Consider the following 18,363-nt stretch of genomic DNA (forward strand, 5'->3'; position numbering starts at 1 on the left):
ATCTACTGTCCTCGGCTGCCTGAGCTATTGTCTGGTACGGCTAGTCTTTCCTACTGCTCTAACCTTGCTGCTTTTCCTTCATGCTCTCCTAGGAGGCCAAAGCAAAAGTAAGTACACCTGCCCAATGTGCTGTGTCTCCTTTTACCCAAGCCAGGGACCCCCAGCCATTGCTTTGCCTGAGGGAGATTCCCAGCCACCTTGGAGGAGATGGCCTTTCTGGGGGGCGTTGATACGATCTTGAGCAGGGTCCTGGGTGGGTGCCAGGTGGGCTGGCCTGTGGCCTTTTGTCTTCTGTAGGGAAGTGGTTGTCCACATGAAGATGTGACCCTAGAAAACAATGGTCTTGTCCTTTGGTGGCCCACCTTGTTGATAGCTTTCTTCCTTGAGCTGCTGCTTTTGCTCTCAGGGAGAGCCCCTGGAGCTTAATCAGAGGTCACTGGCAGAGCATTGTGTCTGGGGGCTGCTGAAGGGTCTGAGGTCATCCCAGACCTACCCTGTTCTGTGGGAGCAGAGCAGCTGGTGAGTCCATGGAGGCCTGGTACCAAAGAGACTGTTGAATAGACAATTCCTGCTGCCATATTGGTGACAGTGAGTGATATCACAATGACCTGCCTTCCGGGCTTCTGCTCCTGCCCCCACCCCTGCCTCTGTCCCAGCAGCCTGGCCTAGGTAAGAGAGGGGTGTTCCAGGGACCTCTCTGCTCTGGGCCTCTGTGGCTCTTGGCCCTGGTTTCTTGCTGTGGAAGGGGCTTAAGTTGCCCTTAGAGAGCCTCAGCTCTCCCTTGTAGGTGGGCTTCAAGATGTGTAGGTAGAGTTTCCCAAAGTCCCCTGTATGGGTGGGATTTAGACAGCTAACACCTTGGGGTTATGGGGGTGAGGGCTTGGCTTTGTTGGAGGTGTGTATTGGAAAGGGTGCTAGGCAGTGGTGTAGAGGTTTGCTGTCCAGCCAATGGCTGGACTCTCTCTGGTAGAGGGCCCACTCATCCCTGAACGCCTGACAGTTCTGCCTTCCTTTTGTGCTTCACCCTGTGACCTTGCAGAAGCAGGAAGGTGGTAGCACCCTCTACCAATCAGCTCCTGGGCACTGTTAATTGATTCTGGCCCAAAGAAATCCTGATAGCTTCCTGTTGAGGCAAGAACCAGGGTGGTACTTATTTGCATCCTTAGAGCAACTCAACCCCTTGTAGAATCTGGGGATTTTCCTTGCCCTGGCACTACACCTGGACAAGTGAAAACAGACTGCAAGGGGGAGAGCTGCCTTGTGGCTCTAGTGTATATTTCAGACCTACAACCCTTGCCTTGCATGGGGCAGCAGATGCCTAAGGTGAGGGAATCCTGTGTCCATTGAGGAAACTAAGGTTCCAGAGGCAAGACCTTGTCCACAGGTCATAGCAAGTGGGGTACAGCATCCTTGGGATCCCAGGGCACCTTAGTTTAGGTGGACCCAAGGCTATGGGTTGGTCACCTCCTTTTTTTTTTGGCTGTACTGGGGATTAAACTCAGGACCTTGCACTTGTGAGGCCAGCACAGCACCACTGAGGGGCCCTGTCACCTCCCTTTGTTGAAGTGGCAACAACAGACCCAGGAGCCTGGGCTGAGGCTTCTTTCCTTTTGGGCAAGTCACCAGCATCCTCCCTGCTGTTTTCTATTGAAATTGCCCTTCAGAAGTGGGCATTCAACCTCTGGTCCTGCTTGTCTTTACCTCCCTGCACTGGAAGAGCATGGCTCTGTGGGTTGGTGGTGTGGCCTTGGTGGTGCAGGTCATACAGTGAAAAGCCTGTGGGCAGCCACAGATGCCTTTCTGTGAAATGGGAAAGCAGGCAACTGTCCCAGGGAGGTGGCTGGACTTAGCATATGAAGAAATACAGGAAATCTAGCTATAGTTAATTTCAGATAAGTGATGAGTAATTTCTTAGTATGACTAAGTCTCAAAAATTACATGGAGGGCACAGTGGTCCATTTTTGTAATCTCAGCATGAGGGGAGGATGGCAAGTTTGAGTCCTCCCTGGGAATTTAGTTAGACCTTGTTTCAGAATTAAAAAGGGCTGGAGTTGTAGCTTAGTTCAAAGGCCTTGGGTTCAATCTCCAGGACAAACAAAAAAAGAAAAGAAAACTTAAAAAGTCAGATTTGAGCACAGCCTGTTTTTATTTTATCTGGCAGCCCTATCTGGAGCTCCATGAGAAAAGGTTTCTGGGGCAGTTAGATTTGGTGCTCTCTAGATCCCTTTTGGGGGATATGGGGCTTTTTGGGTTAGTAAAGGCAGCTTTGTAGTTGAAGTCTATAAAATTATATATATGTATGTTACTATACTTGAAAGTTCCCCAGTGGATTGACTTGAGCCCTTCGTTGCATGTTACCTCATGGAGTCCCCAGGGGGCCTCCCTACCCACCCTACCTGTCAGACCCAGGAGGGTGTGGGAGGCAGGTGCCTCTGCTCTGTTGCAACTGCCTTCTTGTGCTTGCTTTTTAACGCTGCTCGCGAAGATGAGGAGCGGAAAGGCCTCTTGTGCCATGGAGACCGTCTGGGAGGACAAGCACAAGTATGAGGAAGCTGAACGGCACTTCCACAAGCAAGGGGCCACACAAGCCACCACCTCTACCCAGCAGCTCCTGGTTGAGGTGCCCACAATGAATGGGCCTGGCCAGGAGGACACTGAGGATGCTGTTGAAGCAGAGGCCCCCGATACCAGCAGCAGGAATGATCCTAGGAAGAGCCTTGAGGACAAGAAGGCCTTGCAGAAGAAGAGGAAACGCTCACCCAGAGGCTGGCTTGGCCAGGCAGATCTGGCTTTTGTGGGCCTGTCGGCTGACAGTGTATGGCTGGAGAAGCCACTCTTCGACTGGGCCGAAAGCTCCTACCGCCAGAGGCTGGCTGACTCAGCTGCTCAGGCCACACAGCTACCCACCCTGGCCCCTCAAGGTCCCTGCACACATGGGAGCCTAGTGGCCTGCCACCACGTGACCTGGGGCATCTGGGTCAACAAATCTTCCTTTGACCAGGCTGAGCGGGCTTTTGTGGAGCGGTCACAGGCCCTGCTGCTGGCTGCACAGGGAAGCCACAGGCAGGGAGCTCCTGACACCAGCCCAAGGGCTGCCAGCTTTAATGTGGCCCTAGCCTGCCCGCCCAGTACACCGGCCAATGGTCAGCCCACTCTGGGAAGCCTGAAGGCACTGGTGAGGGAGGTGTGGCTGGAGAAACCCCAATACGATGCTGCAGAGAGGGGCTTCTATGAGTCCCTGTTCGATGGCCACCCTCCAGGGAAGGTGCGCCTGCAGGAGCTGGCCAGCCAGGCAGAGGGAACTCGCCGGGGCCGCAGAGATCGGAGGGCCCGTAATACAACCATAGGAAGCAAGCGAGCTGGGCCATATCGTGTGGAAAGGGAGGCCCCCTCTGCCTTGCCCTACTGGTACTTTCTGCACAAGGACGCAGAAGCTCCTTGGCTTAGCAAGCCTACCTACGACCGTGCTGAGTGCCACCACCACACTACTGAGGCCCTGCGAATGGCCTGGTGCCTTGAAGCTGCCTCCCTGGTTCACCGCCCTGGGCCCCGGTCTGGCCTGTCTATGTCCAGCCTAAGACCCAAGTAGGAAAAATATGTGGGTTTGTGCCCAGCCTGGCCAGCGCAGGGACACTTGTCTCCTGGCTGGGGCCCCTTATGTTCCCTTACCCTGCCCTGCTCTGGGTGGGGGCTGTCAGTCCTGAGGACCTGCTAAAATGAGTACAGGAGCAGCTGGGCAAGGGGTCACAGAGTTCTGAGCTGTTGGGAGGGAGAGTCAATCCAAGGTAGAATCCTTTTGTCCCTCAGAGTCGTCTTTTAAATAGGTAGCCCTTGAGTTGCTTCTAGCTGAGTTGTTAAAAGGACAGGGTTGCCTACAGTGCAAGTAGGAAGTCGTCGTGCAGCTGAGTATGTGGTCCCTGAGCTATCTCATTGTGAGATGTATGAGCCATGTGTCAGCAGCCCCTATCTGAAAGACTCTGGCCTGCCCATCCCTCAAGGGAAGGAGACCTGCTTTCAGCCTAGGCCCTGCTCTAGGACAGGTAGATGAAGTTCTAGCAGTGGTTTCTAGAGGCCAGGGCCTGAAGGGTGGGCCAGTACCTGGCTATGCAAGGTCCACTCCACCCAGCCAGCTGGACCTGGGAAGGTGGAGGGAACAGAAGTGTTCCAAGAAGGACTTGGAGGATCCCAAGCAGCACTGCCAGGGCCAGCCTTGGCCCCTGATACCTGGGGAGGGGTGGGTCTGGGTTTGCCAGTGTGATGAGGCCTTGGTGTGGGGATGGGGGTGGGACCCCGTTGCAGAGGTGCCACTTCTGCTTACCTGCTTCCTGTTCCCAGTGTTCATGTAGTTTGGCTCCTCCTCACCAGAACTCTTGGGTAAGGGGAGTTAGAGGAGAGTTAGGGCTCCATTCCTCTTGTTGCAGAGGAATACTTGAAGTTCAGTAATGGTTGGAGGTCTCTGGCAGCAAAAGGGGATTGGGTCTGTTTTGCATTTTTTGGGGCAGTGGGAATGGTCTGGCTGGGCCAGAGAGTTAGTGGCATGGGTGGGGCTGCATCATGAGGTTTAGTTTACAGACATTGGGCTAGACTTGGCCCATAGGGTATAGTGTTTTGGACCCTGCTAAGTGGTTCTCAAACTTCTTGGGTCTTAAGACTCAAAAGAGCTTTTATTATTTCTGTTGATCTTTACCATCTTAGTAAGCAAAATAGAAATAAGTACTAAAAGTATTTATTTATTGAAGAAAATAAGTTTATTGTTGTCAGTACCAGTGTTTTACATTGTTGCAAATCCCTTCATACCTGCTTGGTCAGAGGCAGCTCCATTCTTGGCTGTGTCTGAGCTCAAGTTGCTACTTGTTTGACTGTGGTTAAAAAGGGAAGACCTCAGAGACCTCCAGAGGTTTCTGGGTCAAATTTGAGAATATATTTGGAGGAGTGACCTGGGGGCCCTACCCAAGTGCTAGAGGAAGTCTGTGCTGGGGGCAGGAGGGTGTGTTGGCATGACCATTCAAACTGGATGTTTTAGGGTTAATGTTATGCTAAGAACCACTCATGTTTCCTTGGGGGCCTGGAACCTTTGTCACCCGATATAGAGATGGGGCAGGGGTGTCCAAACCCAGTAGGACTGTGCTGGGACTGGGGTAGGGAGTCTCAACAACAGGGCAGGGTGAGCCACACCAGGGACTTAAAGGGAGGGGCTTCTGGGACCCCGTTTTGAGCCTTGTTGACTAGCTTCTTTCCCCTTTCACCAGAAAAATGGCCACAAACTTTCTAGTGCATGAGAAAATCTGGTTCGACAAGTTCAAGTATGATGATGCAGAAAGGAAATTCTACGAGCAGATGAACGGTCCTGTGGCTGGTGCCTCCTGCCAGGTGAGGACTGTGCTTGGCACTACTGGGTGGCCCTGCTGCCAACAAGAACGGTTGCAGCACACAAGGAGAGAGGCTGGCTCCTCTCGGTGGGCATAGACATGCTGAATCAGGTGGCTTTTTGTACAGTGCCGGGTGTGGTGCTTTGGCTGGCTACTGGGGTGCTTCCTGCTCTTGGCTTTTTGTTCAGATGCATGGGCCAGGAACAGATAGGTGACTCTCTGATGGTGGGGGCCAGGCCTATGCATGTAGTCTACCTGCAGACTGCCCTCACCTAGGCCCCATGGTCCTGGCCTCAAGCACCCCTGTCCCACTTTTTTTTTTTTTTGGTACTGTGGATCGAACTCAGGACCTTGGCTTGCAAGACAGGCGGTGGAACCACTGAGCTAAATCCCTGGCCCTTGTCCCTGGCCCTTGTACTTCTATAAAGTTTTCATTCTGTGCAGTGCTCTCTTGTGAGTGAAGGTTTTTGAGGTTTTTTTTTTTTGTGGTTTTATTTTTTTATTTTCTTAACAACAACAAAGACTGGTTCTTTCCGCACTATCTGTAGGAGAATGGTGCCAGCGTGATCCTCCGAGACATTGCAAGAGCCAGAGAGAACATCCAGAAATCCCTGGCTGGAGTGAGTACCCACAGCCATATACCCACGGGCTTGTGCTTAGCTAAATAGCAGGTCTGATTTTTTTTTTTTTCTTTTTTTTTTTTAACTCCCTCAGTTTTACTGACCATTTTGGCTCTATGGAGCAGTTAGGTTATAGTATGTTGTGCACTATTACTGCAAGACACCCATTAGTGAGGCTTCCAGGCCCAGATGCCACAGAAAATAGTCTTGCTTTCTCATCCTTTCTATGTCTGTCTTGCCTGCTTGCTAGTGGTGACCCTGATCACTTGTGTGGTACCAGCCATGGGCTGTGGGGCTGAGCTGTGCTGTTCTGCAGGGTGTGCACTGCAGTGACCCTCCTTGGAGGCCTGTTCTTCCTGCTTGCTTCCTATTAAAAGAGCTTGTGTGCCAGGGATTTAGCTCAGTGGTGTTGCCACCTGCCTTACAAGCGGAAGGTCCCAAGTTCGATCCTTGGTACCAAAAAAAACAAAACAAAACAAAAAACCCAATAAGAGAGCTTGTGTGAGGGCTGGGGATTTGGCTCAGTGGTTCTGCTGCCTGCCTCGCAAGCACCAGGGCCTGAGTTCAATCCCTGGTACCCCCCGCCCCAATAAAAAAAAATAAATAAATCTTTGTGACCTGAATTGGCTGGCTAGGGAAGGGTATACCTGGGTGGGGGCAGCCTGCCAGACGGTGTTGGACTATGACCTCTATGCATCCAGGTGCATCCTGTCCTCAGCCAAACAACACATGGAGTGCAGAGCTGCTGTTCTGGACCCCGTTTTTCCTGTGCAACAGTGGTGGTATCCTGGCTTTGATGGCCAGATGTTAGTTTCCTATTGACTGCTAAAACATCACCACAAGCTTTATACTAAAAAATGATGCAGAAGCTAGGTGGAGTAGCTCAGGCCTATGATTCCAGCACTTGGGAGACTAAGGCAAGAGGATTGCTGGGAGTTCGAGGCCAGCCTGGAGTATATAGCAAGGTCCTCCCCAACCTCAAATAAAACAATACAGATATATCACCTATGGTCCTAGAGGTCAGAAGTCCAGAATGGGTCTCATAGAACTAAAATCCAAGGGCCGGAAGAGTCACACACACACACACACACACACACACACACCCCGGGCATTGAATTCAGGGCCTTCTTACTGGTTTGGTTACATTTCCATCCCTTTTTATAGAAAGTTTTATTTTGTGGCAAGATCTTAGTAAATTGCCCAGGCTGGGCTAGAACTTTCAGTCCTGGTTCAGCTTTTCAGAGTGCTGGGGTCACAGATATACTCTATGCCCAGCTTGTTTGTTCTGAGACTCCAGTAGACATTATTTCCTGCCTTTTCCATGTTCTAGAGGTTGTGTATATTTCTTAGTTTATGGCCTACAGGCAGTCTCATTCCTCCAACCTGTGTCTATCTTCTCATCTCTTTTTTTTACTTCCACAGTCACAAGGATTCTTGTGAGTGCATTAGGCCTACCTAGATAGTCCAGGATACTCTTCTTGTCTTAAAATGACCAGGGATTTAGCTTTGTGGTGCTGTGCCTGTTTTGCAAGTACAAGGTCCTGTGTTTGATTCCCAGTACCAAAAAAAAAAAAAAAAAAAAAAAAAAAATTTTTAACATCTTTTTTTTTTTCTTTTTTTCCCGGGAAGTGTTTTTAGGGCCTTTGGGTTGGGGTTTTTTTTTTTTTTTTTTTTTTTGGTACCAGGGATCAAACTCGGGTCCTTGTGCTTGCGAGGCAGGCGGCAGAACCAATGAGCTAAATCCCTGGCCCCCTGGGATATATCTTTAGATGGACCTTATTCTGCCTAACATGATCCACTATCTGGCTCTCAAAGATTTATGTCCATGCTATATTTGTCAAGAGCCTTAAAGGTCCCAGCCCTGTACAATATCAGCTCAGCCCAGAATCCTAAGTCAGGCATGGCGGCGGGTGTTGTGGTATGGTCTAATGAAACTGGGTACAGTTGTGAGACAGATGTTACCATTCAGAAATGGAGAAATTAGAAGGAAAAAGGAGTTTCTAGTCCTAGATGGTTTCAGAATCTAGCCAAAAGCTGCACAATGTATGAAAACTGCTGTGCCTTTACCTGCTTTTATCCCAGCAGCTCTTCATCCCAACCCATCACCTCATACACCGGCCAAGTTCAGGCCAGGCAGACAAGTGGGGGGAACACAGACTTCTGCACCTGAGCCCTGCACATTAAATTCCAGTGCCCAAGTCTGGGGCAAGCTCAGCAGCCTTGGAGCTTCCTTGCTGTGTTGGGGTCCTGGTATAGTAGTAAATCCTCAACTTATGAACAAGTTCTGTTTCAGGAGAATTGTTCATAAGTTGGATTTGTTTGTAAGCTGATTGAGTCTTGCACAATAAACCTGTGGAAGTTCATAACTCATTCTTAAGTCAGGGCTTAGGGAATGGATTGCTAGGACTGTTGTCACAAAGTATTGCAGGCTGAAGTCTAGACCAAGGTGTAGTGGGATTGATTTCTCTTGAGGTCTGTCTCCTTGTCTTCTTCCATCATCACATGATTATCCTATACATGTCTGTCTTAACGTTCTGTGGGGCATCAGTCAGGATCAGGGCACACCCTAATCTCTTTTAACTTGATTACCTAGATGTACAATGTAAAGGTCCCCATCTTCATATAAGATAGGGGCATGTTTGAGATCCTGGGGGTAGAACATTATGGGACAAGTCTTTGGGAGAACTGTGTGGTGCTCACAAGAGGGTTGGAGATTGGGTAAGGTTTAAAACTTTCTTCCTTTTTTTCCCCCTAGTACTGGAAAAGAACCCATGGGCACTGTAACTGAGTCATATCCGCAGCCCTTTTTATGTTTTATTTTGAGACAGGGTCTCACTGTATGGCCCAGGCTGGCCTTGCACTTGTAATCCTCCTGCTTCAGTCTCCCAAGTGGGATTATGGGCATGTGCCACCTGCCTGGATGAGTTTGAAGCTTTTGTTTACATGTTTTATTTTTGAGATTTCTTTTTTTTTTTCTCTCTCTCAATAATATGCATTTATTTATTTACACATTTATTTTTTAGATTACTTTTTTTGGTTTTGAAGCTTTTGTGTGGAGTGCCCCTGAGGCCAGGAGGTGCCCGTCACTGCCCACTCTTTTTTTTTTTTTTTTCACCAGGGATCAAACTCAGGACTTTGCACTTACAAGGCAGGTGTGACACCACTGAGCTAAGTCCAACGCCCCCATTATCATCTTTTGTCAGTTCCTTTGGCTTCTCTGTTATCCTTTCTCTGGCAAAGTTCCAGTGCCCAGAGCCAGGTTAGGCTCTGTGACCCTGATGCTACAGGAATTGTTTCTACCCTGGCTATGTTGGGCCAGCCCTGGCCATTTGGAGACTTGGAAGTGGGACCCTTCTCAGGTGCCTTAGTGACTTAACACCTTATCCAGAGGGGACCTTTTCCTTGTCCCCAGGCCTGCTGTGGGATGGGCAAAGCCCCAGGCTCTCTGGCCTAGCTGCTCCTAACTCCAAGCCCTGGGGGAAGCACTATTCTCTGGAGCAAAGTCCCTTTCCCTACCCTGGAAAGGCATCCAGACATATAAACAAGGTGGGATACTCAGTGTTGTTACAAGGGCTGTGGCAGGACAGGAGGTCCCCCCAGGCTTGAGGCTGATATACCATGCAATAGGGAAAGGGCTGTGTATCTGCTGTCTGCTGCAAAGAATGGGTTCTGAGGGTGAGTAGGTGCTAAGACCCCATCTGCAGAGGAAGCCCTGGCTTAGCCTGCTGGAAAGGTTTGGGTTGTGACCTCTGTACATCCAGGTGCACACTGTCTTCAGTCAAACAACATATAAAATCCTCCCTGAAGAGTATAATGTCTAGATGGACTAGGATCCTGGGCAGGCCTTGAAAGCAGAGCCTGCCTTACTGTCACCTTGAACCATCAACAGCTAGCTTGGGAGTCAAATGGCAGGTGCTAAGCCCAGGGGAAGCTAGGCATTGCTTGAAGCTCCTTCCACCACTTGCCCCACAACTGCTCTCCCTTCCTGTTCTAGCTCAAGGAGGTGTTGCCTGACCCCTCTGAGGCCCTGAGCCAGGCTACCCCTGGGACTGTAAGTCCTGCTGCACGCCACCTCTGTGTTTGTGTTGCCCCGGGCCCTCCTTGCTTCTTGTCCTGTGTTTTCTGCTGGCTGAAATTGTGGCTACAGTGTGTGCAGCCAACCCTCCCTGAGGTCAGCAAATCTTCACCACTGTTACTATGGGCTGGGCTTTAGCAGGAGGGCCTCTTGCCTTCCCTCACCATCTTCCTTCCTGAGTTGAGTGTCCAGCAGTCCTGAACACAGCTAGGGTACCAGCTGGAGTCACTGAGCTGTGCTTCTGAATTGGCTGTAAATCAGGGAACCTAGAAGGCAGCCTTGGGGCTGAGTCTCCTTTTCCTCTGTCTTATAGAGCTCAGGCCCTGGGGCTTCCAGTGGGCCTGGTGGAGACCACAGTGAGCTTGTTGTCCGGATTGCCAGTTTGGAAGTGGAGAACCAGAACCTGCGAAGCGGTGAGTCTCTGGGTCTGATAGATGGGTTGGAACCCAAGCCCCTATCATCTGACCACTGTGCGCCTTGTATCCACAGTGGTGCAGGATCTGCAGCAGGCCATTTCTAGGCTGGAAGCCCGGCTGAGCACCCTGGAGAAGAGCTCACCCATCATCCATCGAGCCACAGCCCCACAGACCCAGGTGAGCACTTCATCTGATGTTGCAGAGGAATGTGGTCACCTAGCTTCCACCTCTTGTTGGCTCTCCCCAACCACAGTAAGGAATTAGGACCCATGAAGATTCAGTGATGCTGAGGTTGACCTCTGGGGCAGGGTTCTTTCCCTGGGGGCTTTTTGTGGGAACCATAGTTCCCACTTCTCTAGATAGTGGAAGGGAGAGGACTGGGTGGGTTTCAGCTTCCCCTCGCCTATGGCAGCACGTGTCTCCCATGCGCCAAGTGGAGCCCCCAACCAAGAAGGTGGCCACACCAGCAGAAGACGACGAGGACAATGACATTGACCTATTTGGCAGCGATGAGGAGGAAGACAAGGAGGCAGCCCAGTTGCGGGAGGAGAGGCTGAAGCAATATGCAGAAAAGAAGGCCAAGAAGCCCTCTCTGGTGGCAAAGTCCTCCATCCTCCTGGATGTCAAACCCGTGAGTTAGGGACAGCTCAGGCCTTGGGGAGGGCAGGAGTCACATAAGTTTCATGGGGTGGGACTTGCCATGTAGGCCACCCAGATGCTCAGCTTCCAATTCCCCTGCTTCCTAGATCCTAGTGGAAAATCAGGTTTAAAAATATTAAATTAGGGGCCAGGGATTTAGCTCATTGGTGCCTTGCCTGTCTTGCAAGCACAAGGTTCAGAGTTCACTCTCTAGTCTAGTACTGAAAAGAAAGAAAAATCCACTTACTAAAATTCTTATATTAGAGCCAGGGATTTAGCTCAGCGGTTCGGTGGCCTGCCTTGCAAGCGCAAGGACCTGAGTTCAATCCCCAGTACCCCCCCCATAAATAAATAAATAAAAATAAAATTCTTAAATTAGAGGCTAGGTGTGGCACATGCCTGTAATGCACTCAGGAGGTTGAGGCAGGAACATCACTGATTTTGAGGCCAGCCTGGGGTATATTAGTGAGACTCTGTCAAGAAAGACAGGTGGGGGGCGAGGAGAGAAAGGGCCGGTCAAGCTTAAGTTAGGAGCAGAAACTTGGCAGGACAGATGTCAATTTGGAATATTTTTGAGGCCCTTCAAGGAAGCATTATGTCTTTTCACTGGTCTGTGGGAAGGGTTTGCTCTGGTGTCCTGGAGGCCACTGAGGTGGCTCTGTCTCCCACCCCAACACCCTCCCTGCCACAGTGGGATGACGAGACCGATATGGCCAAGCTGGAGGCCTGTGTGCGCTCTGTCCAGTTGGATGGGCTGCTCTGGGGTGGCTCCAAGCTGGTCCCTGTGGGTTATGGCATCCGCAAGCTGCAGATCCAGTGTGTGGTAGAGGACGACAAAGTGGGCACCGACTTGCTGGAAGAGGAGATCACCAAGTTTGAGGAACATGTGAGTGGGCCATGTGGTATGAATCGGTGGCCAACCCTGGGGTCCCACTCCTGCACCTGCCACTTCATATCCTGGCCACACAGAACTAGAGGAGTGGGCCTTAGAGAAATCCTCCTCTGCTAACACCCTCTGCCTCTACCTCCACAGGTTCAGAGTGTGGACATTGCAGCTTTCAACAAGATCTGAAGCCAGGCATGCATGTGTGCAAGGGAGGCCCTGCCAAGATTAAAAACTCAGACTCCGCACTCTGTCTCCTGTCTTGTTATTGGGTAGGCAGTGCTCTGCCAGTTCCCAAGCCATTCCTATCTCACCCTTTACATCCAACTCTACACTGCCACTCCCACTGGGCAGTCTTGTGGATTAAGCTGTCCCACAGCCTTGCTTGCTTAGTCATGTTATCTCATTCACTGCATCTCCTGACTCTGTTCGTCTTCACTTTATGTTGCAGATGATGATAAGTTCATTTCAAGCTGTTTAGGCAGAAACAACCTCATGACTACAGAGGCTGCCATTTCTTCACTCTGTGCCTCTTGTCCCTGCTCCCAGCAGGTGTCCTGACCCTGCTGCAGTGATGATGTGGGGTCATATAGTCTACTCTCCTTGGCTCCAGAGGACCCTGCCCTGGCCTGCTGGATATCTGGACCCACTCTTGTTGGCCAGAATATGACCAGCCTTGCCCCAGCAACCCCATGTGGTCAGTGATTGTCAGTAGTGGTTCCTCTCCTAGACTATGAGTCTTGTGGCTGGTGTGATAGTGTATCTGGGTGAAATGGTGTCTGTTGGGGTCCTGTCAGAGCTGATATCCTCAGGGTCCCTAGTTACAAGACAATGGAATCCTGCCCTTTTTTTTTTTTTTTTTTTTTAAGCAAAACATTCATTGGTACACAGGGAATTTGCATGTGTGCCTGATAGATTCTCCCCTTCCCCTCAAGCCCTCCTCCCCTCCCTTTATGAAAAGCTTTGTTTCCTTTTTTCCTTCTAGTTTTGCTTTTTTTTCCCTTGTCCCCTTTCCTTTCTCCCTCCCCCCTCCCTTGTTCCCCTTCTCATTTGAACATTTTCTTCCCATTTCCCAGTATCTATTACACATTTTAGTCCCTCTTTCCACTTCTCACACCAGAAAAATAATTATTTATAAACGTGTCTCTATTTTAGAATATGGCCTCAGGATGCAGTCATTTAGCTAGAAATGTCTCATGCTTGTCCTTTATGGCATAGAGCAGCACTTTTTTTTTTTTTTTTTTTTTTTTAGCACTCTTGTTATTTTAAAAAGTCCTTATCCATTCAATAGGTTGACATTTACTCTCAGTTTTAGAAAGGGCTGGTGATATAATGCTCAGTGACAGCATTTATGTCATGTGAGGCTGAGTTCAATCTCCAGTACCAAAAAAGGTAAAGAATTTCCTGTGGGACCTAGTGTACAAGACACCCTGAAAGTAACGACCCTATAACACTAGCTGGGCTTTCAGCCATAAGATCTTTTGGGTTGAGTGCGGTTGGACATACCTGTAGTCCCATGTACTCAGGAAGCTTGAGGCAGGAAGATCACAAGTTCAAGGCCAACCTTGGCAATATTACTAGACCCTGTCTAATAAAGTGGTGCAGCTCAGTTTGAATGCCCACCGTTTCAGTCCCCAGTACTGCAAAAGAAAAAAGCAGCCTTTTTGTTGTCAACTAGGAGTGAGCAGATGCTCCCTATCTTGGACATGCCTCGCTGAGAAAGTTGGGGCATCAGCCAAGCTGCTGGGATCTCTAGAAGGCCAAGCCTGCTCTACCCTCTTAGCGCCTGGTGAATAATTGCCAGTCGTGAGCTGCAGCTTGCTGCCCTGCTACGGCGGTGTGGGGGGGAGTTAACAAGAGGGCCTACCTAGGCATTCAGTACCTGGCTTTGATAAAAGGGCTGGCCCTGCGGTGGACTGGGGCCTAGAACTGAGAACACTAGCAGGCCCATCTGGAATGTGCTGTTGCCACCCTGGCCCGTCCCACCTACCTTTGACCGAACGGGTTTCCCTGTCTTTGGGTGTTAACCTCAACAGGAAAACAGCTGCTATTGGTCTGGGCTTGTCATGTGGGACCACACCCTACAATGGCGGACGAGCGGGACCCCGAGGGGCGCGCGGCAGCGCGGCCGATGCTCACCGACCTGTACCAGGCCACCATGGCACTGGGCTACTGGCGCGCTGGCCGGGCGAGCGAACCCGCCGATTTCGAGCTCTTCTTCCGCCGCTGCCCGTTCGGTGGCGCCTTTGCCCTGGCTGCCGGCTTACGCGACTGCGTGCGTTTCCTGCTCACCTTCCGCCTGCAGGATGAAGGTAGCCTTGACGAACCCCAGGAGTCTCCCACGAGTCCCGTGTCCAGCTAGACCTACCTCTACAACTCTGATTAGACCCCCAACCCGATTAGTCTTCTGACGCATAGGACAGTACCCCGTGAGACGTTGCAACTCCGACCAGTCCAAGGAGAGCCCCGCGCCAAACGTGCATACCCTCCTCCCCTGCCTAACCAGACGAAGGTAGCCTTGACGAACCCCAGGAGTCTCCCACGAGTCCCGTGTCCAGCTAGACCTACCTCTACAACTCTGATTAGACCCCCAACCCGATTAGTCTTCTGACGCATAGGACAGTACCCCGTGAGACGTTGCAACTCCGACCAGTCCAAGGAGAGCCCCGCGCCAAACGTGCATACCCTCCTCCCCTGCCTAACCAGACACCACCTGGCCTCGGTGCTCCCCCCGGACACGGACCCAGCATTTTTCCAGCATCTTCGGTCTCTAGATTGCGCCGCAGTGACCTTGCGGGCCCTGCCCGAGGGCTCCCTTGCCTTCCCAGGAGTGAGTGCATGGCGCCGGTTGAGAGGGCAACAAAGCCAGCTGAGCGCGGGGATGGGGCTGGGGATAGCCTCTCCACTGGTGCCTCTGCTGCAGGTGTCAGGGGCTGCTTCTGGTCACCCTCTCCGCAGGTGCCTCTGCTGCAGGTGTCAGGGCCGCTTCTGCTCGTGCAGCTGCTGGAGACTCCGCTTCTCTGCCTGGTCAGCTATGCCAGGTGAGGCTCAGTGACTGGACTTGGGGGAACCCTCTGCACAGCTAACCAAAATGTACGGGGCAGAGGAGCAGTGAGCTGGAGCCCTGGAGCTAGCACTGCAAGTCTCAAGTAACTGCTGGCTTGTACAGCTTCTCACTAGTCACCCTGGGTCCCTTATCTCCTTGACACAGCCTGGTTGCCACCAACGCAGCTCGACTTCGTCTGATCGCAGGGCCTGATAAGCGACTGCTGGAGCTGGGCCTTCGAAGGGCTCAGGGCCCAGATGGGGGACTCACAGCCTCCACTTACAGCTACCTGGGTGGTGAGGGCCTAGGGGAGGCAAGGGCTGGGGAGGAAGACACCCCCACCCCCACCCCATTGCTGTCCCCACAACTGCACACACAATTCTTTCACCTAGGGTTCGACAGCAGTAGCAACGTACTTGCTGGGCAGCTGCGGGGTGTGCCGGTGGCTGGAACCCTGGCCCACTCGTTCATCACTTCATTTTCAGGCTGTGAGGTGCCTTCTGACCCAGTCAGTATCTTCTCAATCCTGCTCTACTCTGGAGGGTAGACCCCAAGGCTAACCCTGTTCCTTGATGGCGTGGGCTGGGTTCAGCCATGCATATAGGTAGATCCCACCCTGGACAGTTAGCTTCAGGGCCACCCTAGGAAGCTGGCACATAGGCAACATTACCTTTTTTCTTAGACCAGAGTATATTGGTCACTCCCAGGCATCACACTGCACACTGGGTCCATCCTTCACTGACCCCTTTCCACAGATGTTGGCTCCAGCTGTTGGTGAAAGTCCCAGGGTGGACCTGGCTGCCAGTGTAAAGTTGTGGTTGGAGCGTGTGTGTACCTACCTTGGGCTTGGGGTGCAGGAGCCGCACCCAGGGGAGCGGGCAGCTTTTGTGGCCTATGCTCTGGCCTTTCCCCGGGCTTTCCAGGGCCTGCTGGACTCCTACAGTGTGAGAAGGTGAGCCCCAGACTTTCCCCAGGGATGGGTTTGGCAGAGCAACAGCAGCCCCCAGCCTCTTATCTGTGCTTGCAGGAGTGGTCTTCCCAACTTCCTAGCAGTAGCTCTGGCACTGGGAGAGCTGGGCTACAGGGCAGTGGGCGTGAGGCTGGACAGTGGCGACCTGTTTCAGCAGGCTCAGGAGATTCGAGGGGTCTTTCGGACTGTTGCTGCCCAGTGAGTCACCCAGGGTGGGTGGGAGGGGCCTGCTAAGGAGACCCTGTTGGAAGCCAGGAGATAGGGCAGGAGCAGGGAGGTATGGTGTTCCTCCCCAAAGCCTGGAGCTTCAGGCTGGTTTCAGGGGCTACAGGGAAGGCCTTGAAAGGGAAGCAAGGGGTGGGACCACTGGGCCTAAGGATAGAACAAGTGTGGGTATGGCTGACAGGGAAGGGAGGCCAGGGTGAATCAGGCATGTCAGGGGACTCCCTAAATCCCATTGCATACAGATTCCAAATGGCCTGGCTGGAGTCAGTCCCCATCGCAGTCAGCAACAACATTGACGAAGAGGAGCTGGCCCGACTGGTCCAGGAGGTGGGGTGGAAGGGACAGGCAGGCCCAAGGTGCCTGGGAAGGTGCTGGGGCCCCTGCAGGTCCTTCTGGGCTCAGTGTCACTTCTCCTTCCAGGGCAGTGAGGTAGACATCATTGGCATTGGCACTAGTGTGGTCACCTGTCCCCAGCAGCCTTCATTGGGTTGTGTCTACAAGGTGAGAACAGTGTCTGGGCCCAGGTGGGGTGGGTTTGGAGGACTTTAAAGGGTGAGGGATAGGGTTTATCTATTCTAACACTTTTTCTGCAGCTTGTGTCTGTGGGTGGCCAGCCCCGAATGAAGCTGACTGAGGACCCTGACAAACAGACACTGCCAGGGAGCAAGGCTGTCTTCCGGCTTTTAGCCTCTGATGGTGAGCCCCTTTCTGTACCTCTCTTGTTGTCCTCCAAAGGCTCAGTTGACCTTCATGTTATTCTCACTTCCCCTACACACACAGGATCTCTGCTATTGGACCTGCTTCAGTTGGCAGAAGAGCCACCACCCCAGGCTGGGCAAGAGCTGAGGGTTTGGCCTCGAGGTTCCCAGGAACCCTGCACTGTGAGACCAGCCCAGGTGGAGCCGCTGCTGCAACTCTGGCTACAGCAAGGACAGGTGACCCACTCACACACATCATATTACCACACCTCCCCTTCAAACTTGATTAAGCCCTGGCCTGAGCCAGCCTCTCCACCTGCCTCCTCCTTTCCTCTCTTGCAGCTGTGTGAGCCACTTCCATCTCTGACAGAGTCCAGAGCCTTTGCCCAGTGGTCTCTGAGCCGCCTCAGCCCTGTACATCGGCAGCTGCAGAACCCTGTGCTGTACCAGGTAGGCACAGACCCTGGAGTGGGTTCCCCTCCATGCCCTCTGTCCCATAGCTGCTCACCAGTCTCTATCTTTCCTCCCTGCAGGTTGCACTCTCTGAGAAGCTTCAAAGCCTGGTGGTCAATCTGAGTAGCTGAGGTGCCCCATGAGAATTCCAGAGGAAGGGACTACCTGGAAATAACACATGTCATTTGCTGTCCCCACACCTTGTCATGTGTGTGTCCAGAGTGTGGACACTGAATTTACACCTGGGCCTTGGAAATTTGCCTCCCTGTCTCTGATCCAACTCCTCTCAACAGATCCTCAATATCTATTTCCTCCGTCAGAAATCTGGGTCCTACCTATCTTATGTGGAGGTCTAGATGGCAGGACACATTCAAAACAACAGTAGCCTTGGCTGATTGGGTGGATTAAACAGAAGTGGCATAAACTGTGTTGGCTTTCCCTGGGTAAGGTCCCTCTCCCACAGCAGGCTAAGACAGGTGGTGCTTCACTCACATAACTGAACCTTCAGGTTGGGGCCGACAACATTTCCTTGGGTTAGCACAACCACAAGAGAAAGTAAAGACTGGTTGGGTAGTGGGTCCCTCACCTGGGATATAGTGTCCTGCTCAAGTTGGGGACAGGACCTGGCGGAGGAACTTCTGAAAAGACAGACCTGTCAAAAAGCCCAATGTCCTGAGCTGGGGCTCCTTAAACCATACTTGACTCAGAAGTCCGAAAATAGCAGCACAGTCCTATTTTCCAGCCATTCCACAAGGAAACATCCCTTCCAAGAAGTTAGTGGTGATGTGCACTGAGATTTTACACCACAGTCCAGGGGGTGGGCATCACACCTGGGGCCCTGAAGGAATCTCACAAACAATTTCATCCTAGACTGAGTCCAACACTTTCTTTTCTTGCAATGTCAATTTACACAGCAGTCCCAAAACATGTTGAGGTATGATGAGGCAAAGAATCCACAAGAAGGCTAAG

At 51.8% G+C, this 18,363-nt stretch overlaps 3 protein-coding genes across 12 annotated transcripts in view; all 3 read left to right on the top strand.

Annotated features, from left to right (window-relative positions):
• The window catches only part of Eef1d (eukaryotic translation elongation factor 1 delta), a 15,755-nt gene extending 3,505 nt beyond the window's left edge, over positions 1-12,250 (top strand). For 2 of the 9 annotated variants that reach the window (XM_010630648.1, XM_010630650.1), the window contains exons 2-9: positions 5,250-5,370; positions 5,918-5,989; positions 9,984-10,040; positions 10,378-10,477; positions 10,554-10,657; positions 10,893-11,111; positions 11,811-12,005; positions 12,153-12,250. In XM_010630648.1, coding sequence (XP_010628950.1) covers positions 5,254-5,370; positions 5,918-5,989; positions 9,984-10,040; positions 10,378-10,477; positions 10,554-10,657; positions 10,893-11,111; positions 11,811-12,005; positions 12,153-12,191 — 903 coding nt within the window. In that variant the 5' untranslated portion in view covers positions 5,250-5,253 and the 3' untranslated portion in view covers positions 12,192-12,250. Of the gene's footprint in view, positions 1-92; positions 108-390; positions 670-2,485; positions 3,586-5,249; positions 5,371-5,917; positions 5,990-9,983; positions 10,041-10,377; positions 10,478-10,553; positions 10,658-10,892; positions 11,112-11,810; positions 12,006-12,152 lie in introns of those variants that run through there. The other 7 variants (XM_010630641.1, XM_010630642.2, XM_010630647.1 and 4 more) reach the window with 7 other exon arrangements.
• A 1,596-nt stretch (positions 12,251-13,846) lies between these two features.
• On the top strand, positions 13,847-14,710 carry LOC117284992 (nicotinate phosphoribosyltransferase-like). Of its 2 annotated transcripts, none has more exons than XM_033760688.1 (2): positions 13,847-14,319; positions 14,520-14,710. In XM_033760688.1, the coding sequence occupies exons 1-2, from the start codon at positions 14,089-14,091 to the stop codon at positions 14,562-14,564; spliced, it is 276 nt and encodes a 91-aa protein (XP_033616579.1). In that variant the 5' UTR covers positions 13,847-14,088; the 3' UTR covers positions 14,565-14,710. The 2 variants fall into 2 exon arrangements, with proteins under 2 accessions (XP_033616579.1, XP_033616578.1); XM_033760687.1 differs by having other exon boundaries at positions 13,847-14,314; positions 14,515-14,710.
• A 764-nt stretch (positions 14,711-15,474) lies between these two features.
• On the top strand, positions 15,475-18,357 carry LOC104866522 (nicotinate phosphoribosyltransferase). Its single transcript, XM_033760686.1, has 8 exons — positions 15,475-16,000; positions 16,076-16,216; positions 16,486-16,570; positions 16,664-16,744; positions 16,837-16,939; positions 17,024-17,178; positions 17,284-17,391; positions 17,475-18,357. Exons 1-8 carry the CDS (start codon positions 15,804-15,806, stop codon positions 17,523-17,525), a joined length of 921 nt encoding a protein of 306 aa, XP_033616577.1. The 5' UTR covers positions 15,475-15,803; the 3' UTR covers positions 17,526-18,357.
• The last annotated feature ends 6 nt before the right edge of the window (positions 18,358-18,363 follow it).

The sequence above is a fragment of the Fukomys damarensis genome, unplaced genomic scaffold (genome assembly GCF_012274545.1).
Source record: "Fukomys damarensis isolate Sample0158 unplaced genomic scaffold, DMR_v1.0_HiC HiC_scaffold_73655, whole genome shotgun sequence".
Lineage (NCBI taxonomy): Eukaryota > Metazoa > Chordata > Mammalia > Rodentia > Bathyergidae > Fukomys > Fukomys damarensis.

Bases quoted from the DNA above. Each gene is read 5' to 3' on its own strand.
- LOC117284992 (XM_033760688.1), top strand. From the start codon at position 14,089: ATGGCGGACGAGCGGGACCCCGAGGGGCGCGCGGCAGCGCGGCCGATG. The intron at 14,320-14,519 runs CTTGACGAACCC...GACGAAGGTAGC, and splicing joins GCCTGCAGGATGAAGGTAGC to CTTGACGAACCCCAGGAGTC.
- LOC104866522 (XM_033760686.1), top strand. From the start codon at position 15,804: ATGTTGGCTCCAGCTGTTGGTGAAAGTCCCAGGGTGGACCTGGCTGCC. The intron at 16,001-16,075 runs GTGAGCCCCAGA...CTGTGCTTGCAG, and splicing joins GACTCCTACAGTGTGAGAAG to GAGTGGTCTTCCCAACTTCC. The intron at 16,940-17,023 runs GTGAGCCCCTTT...CTACACACACAG, and splicing joins CCGGCTTTTAGCCTCTGATG to GATCTCTGCTATTGGACCTG.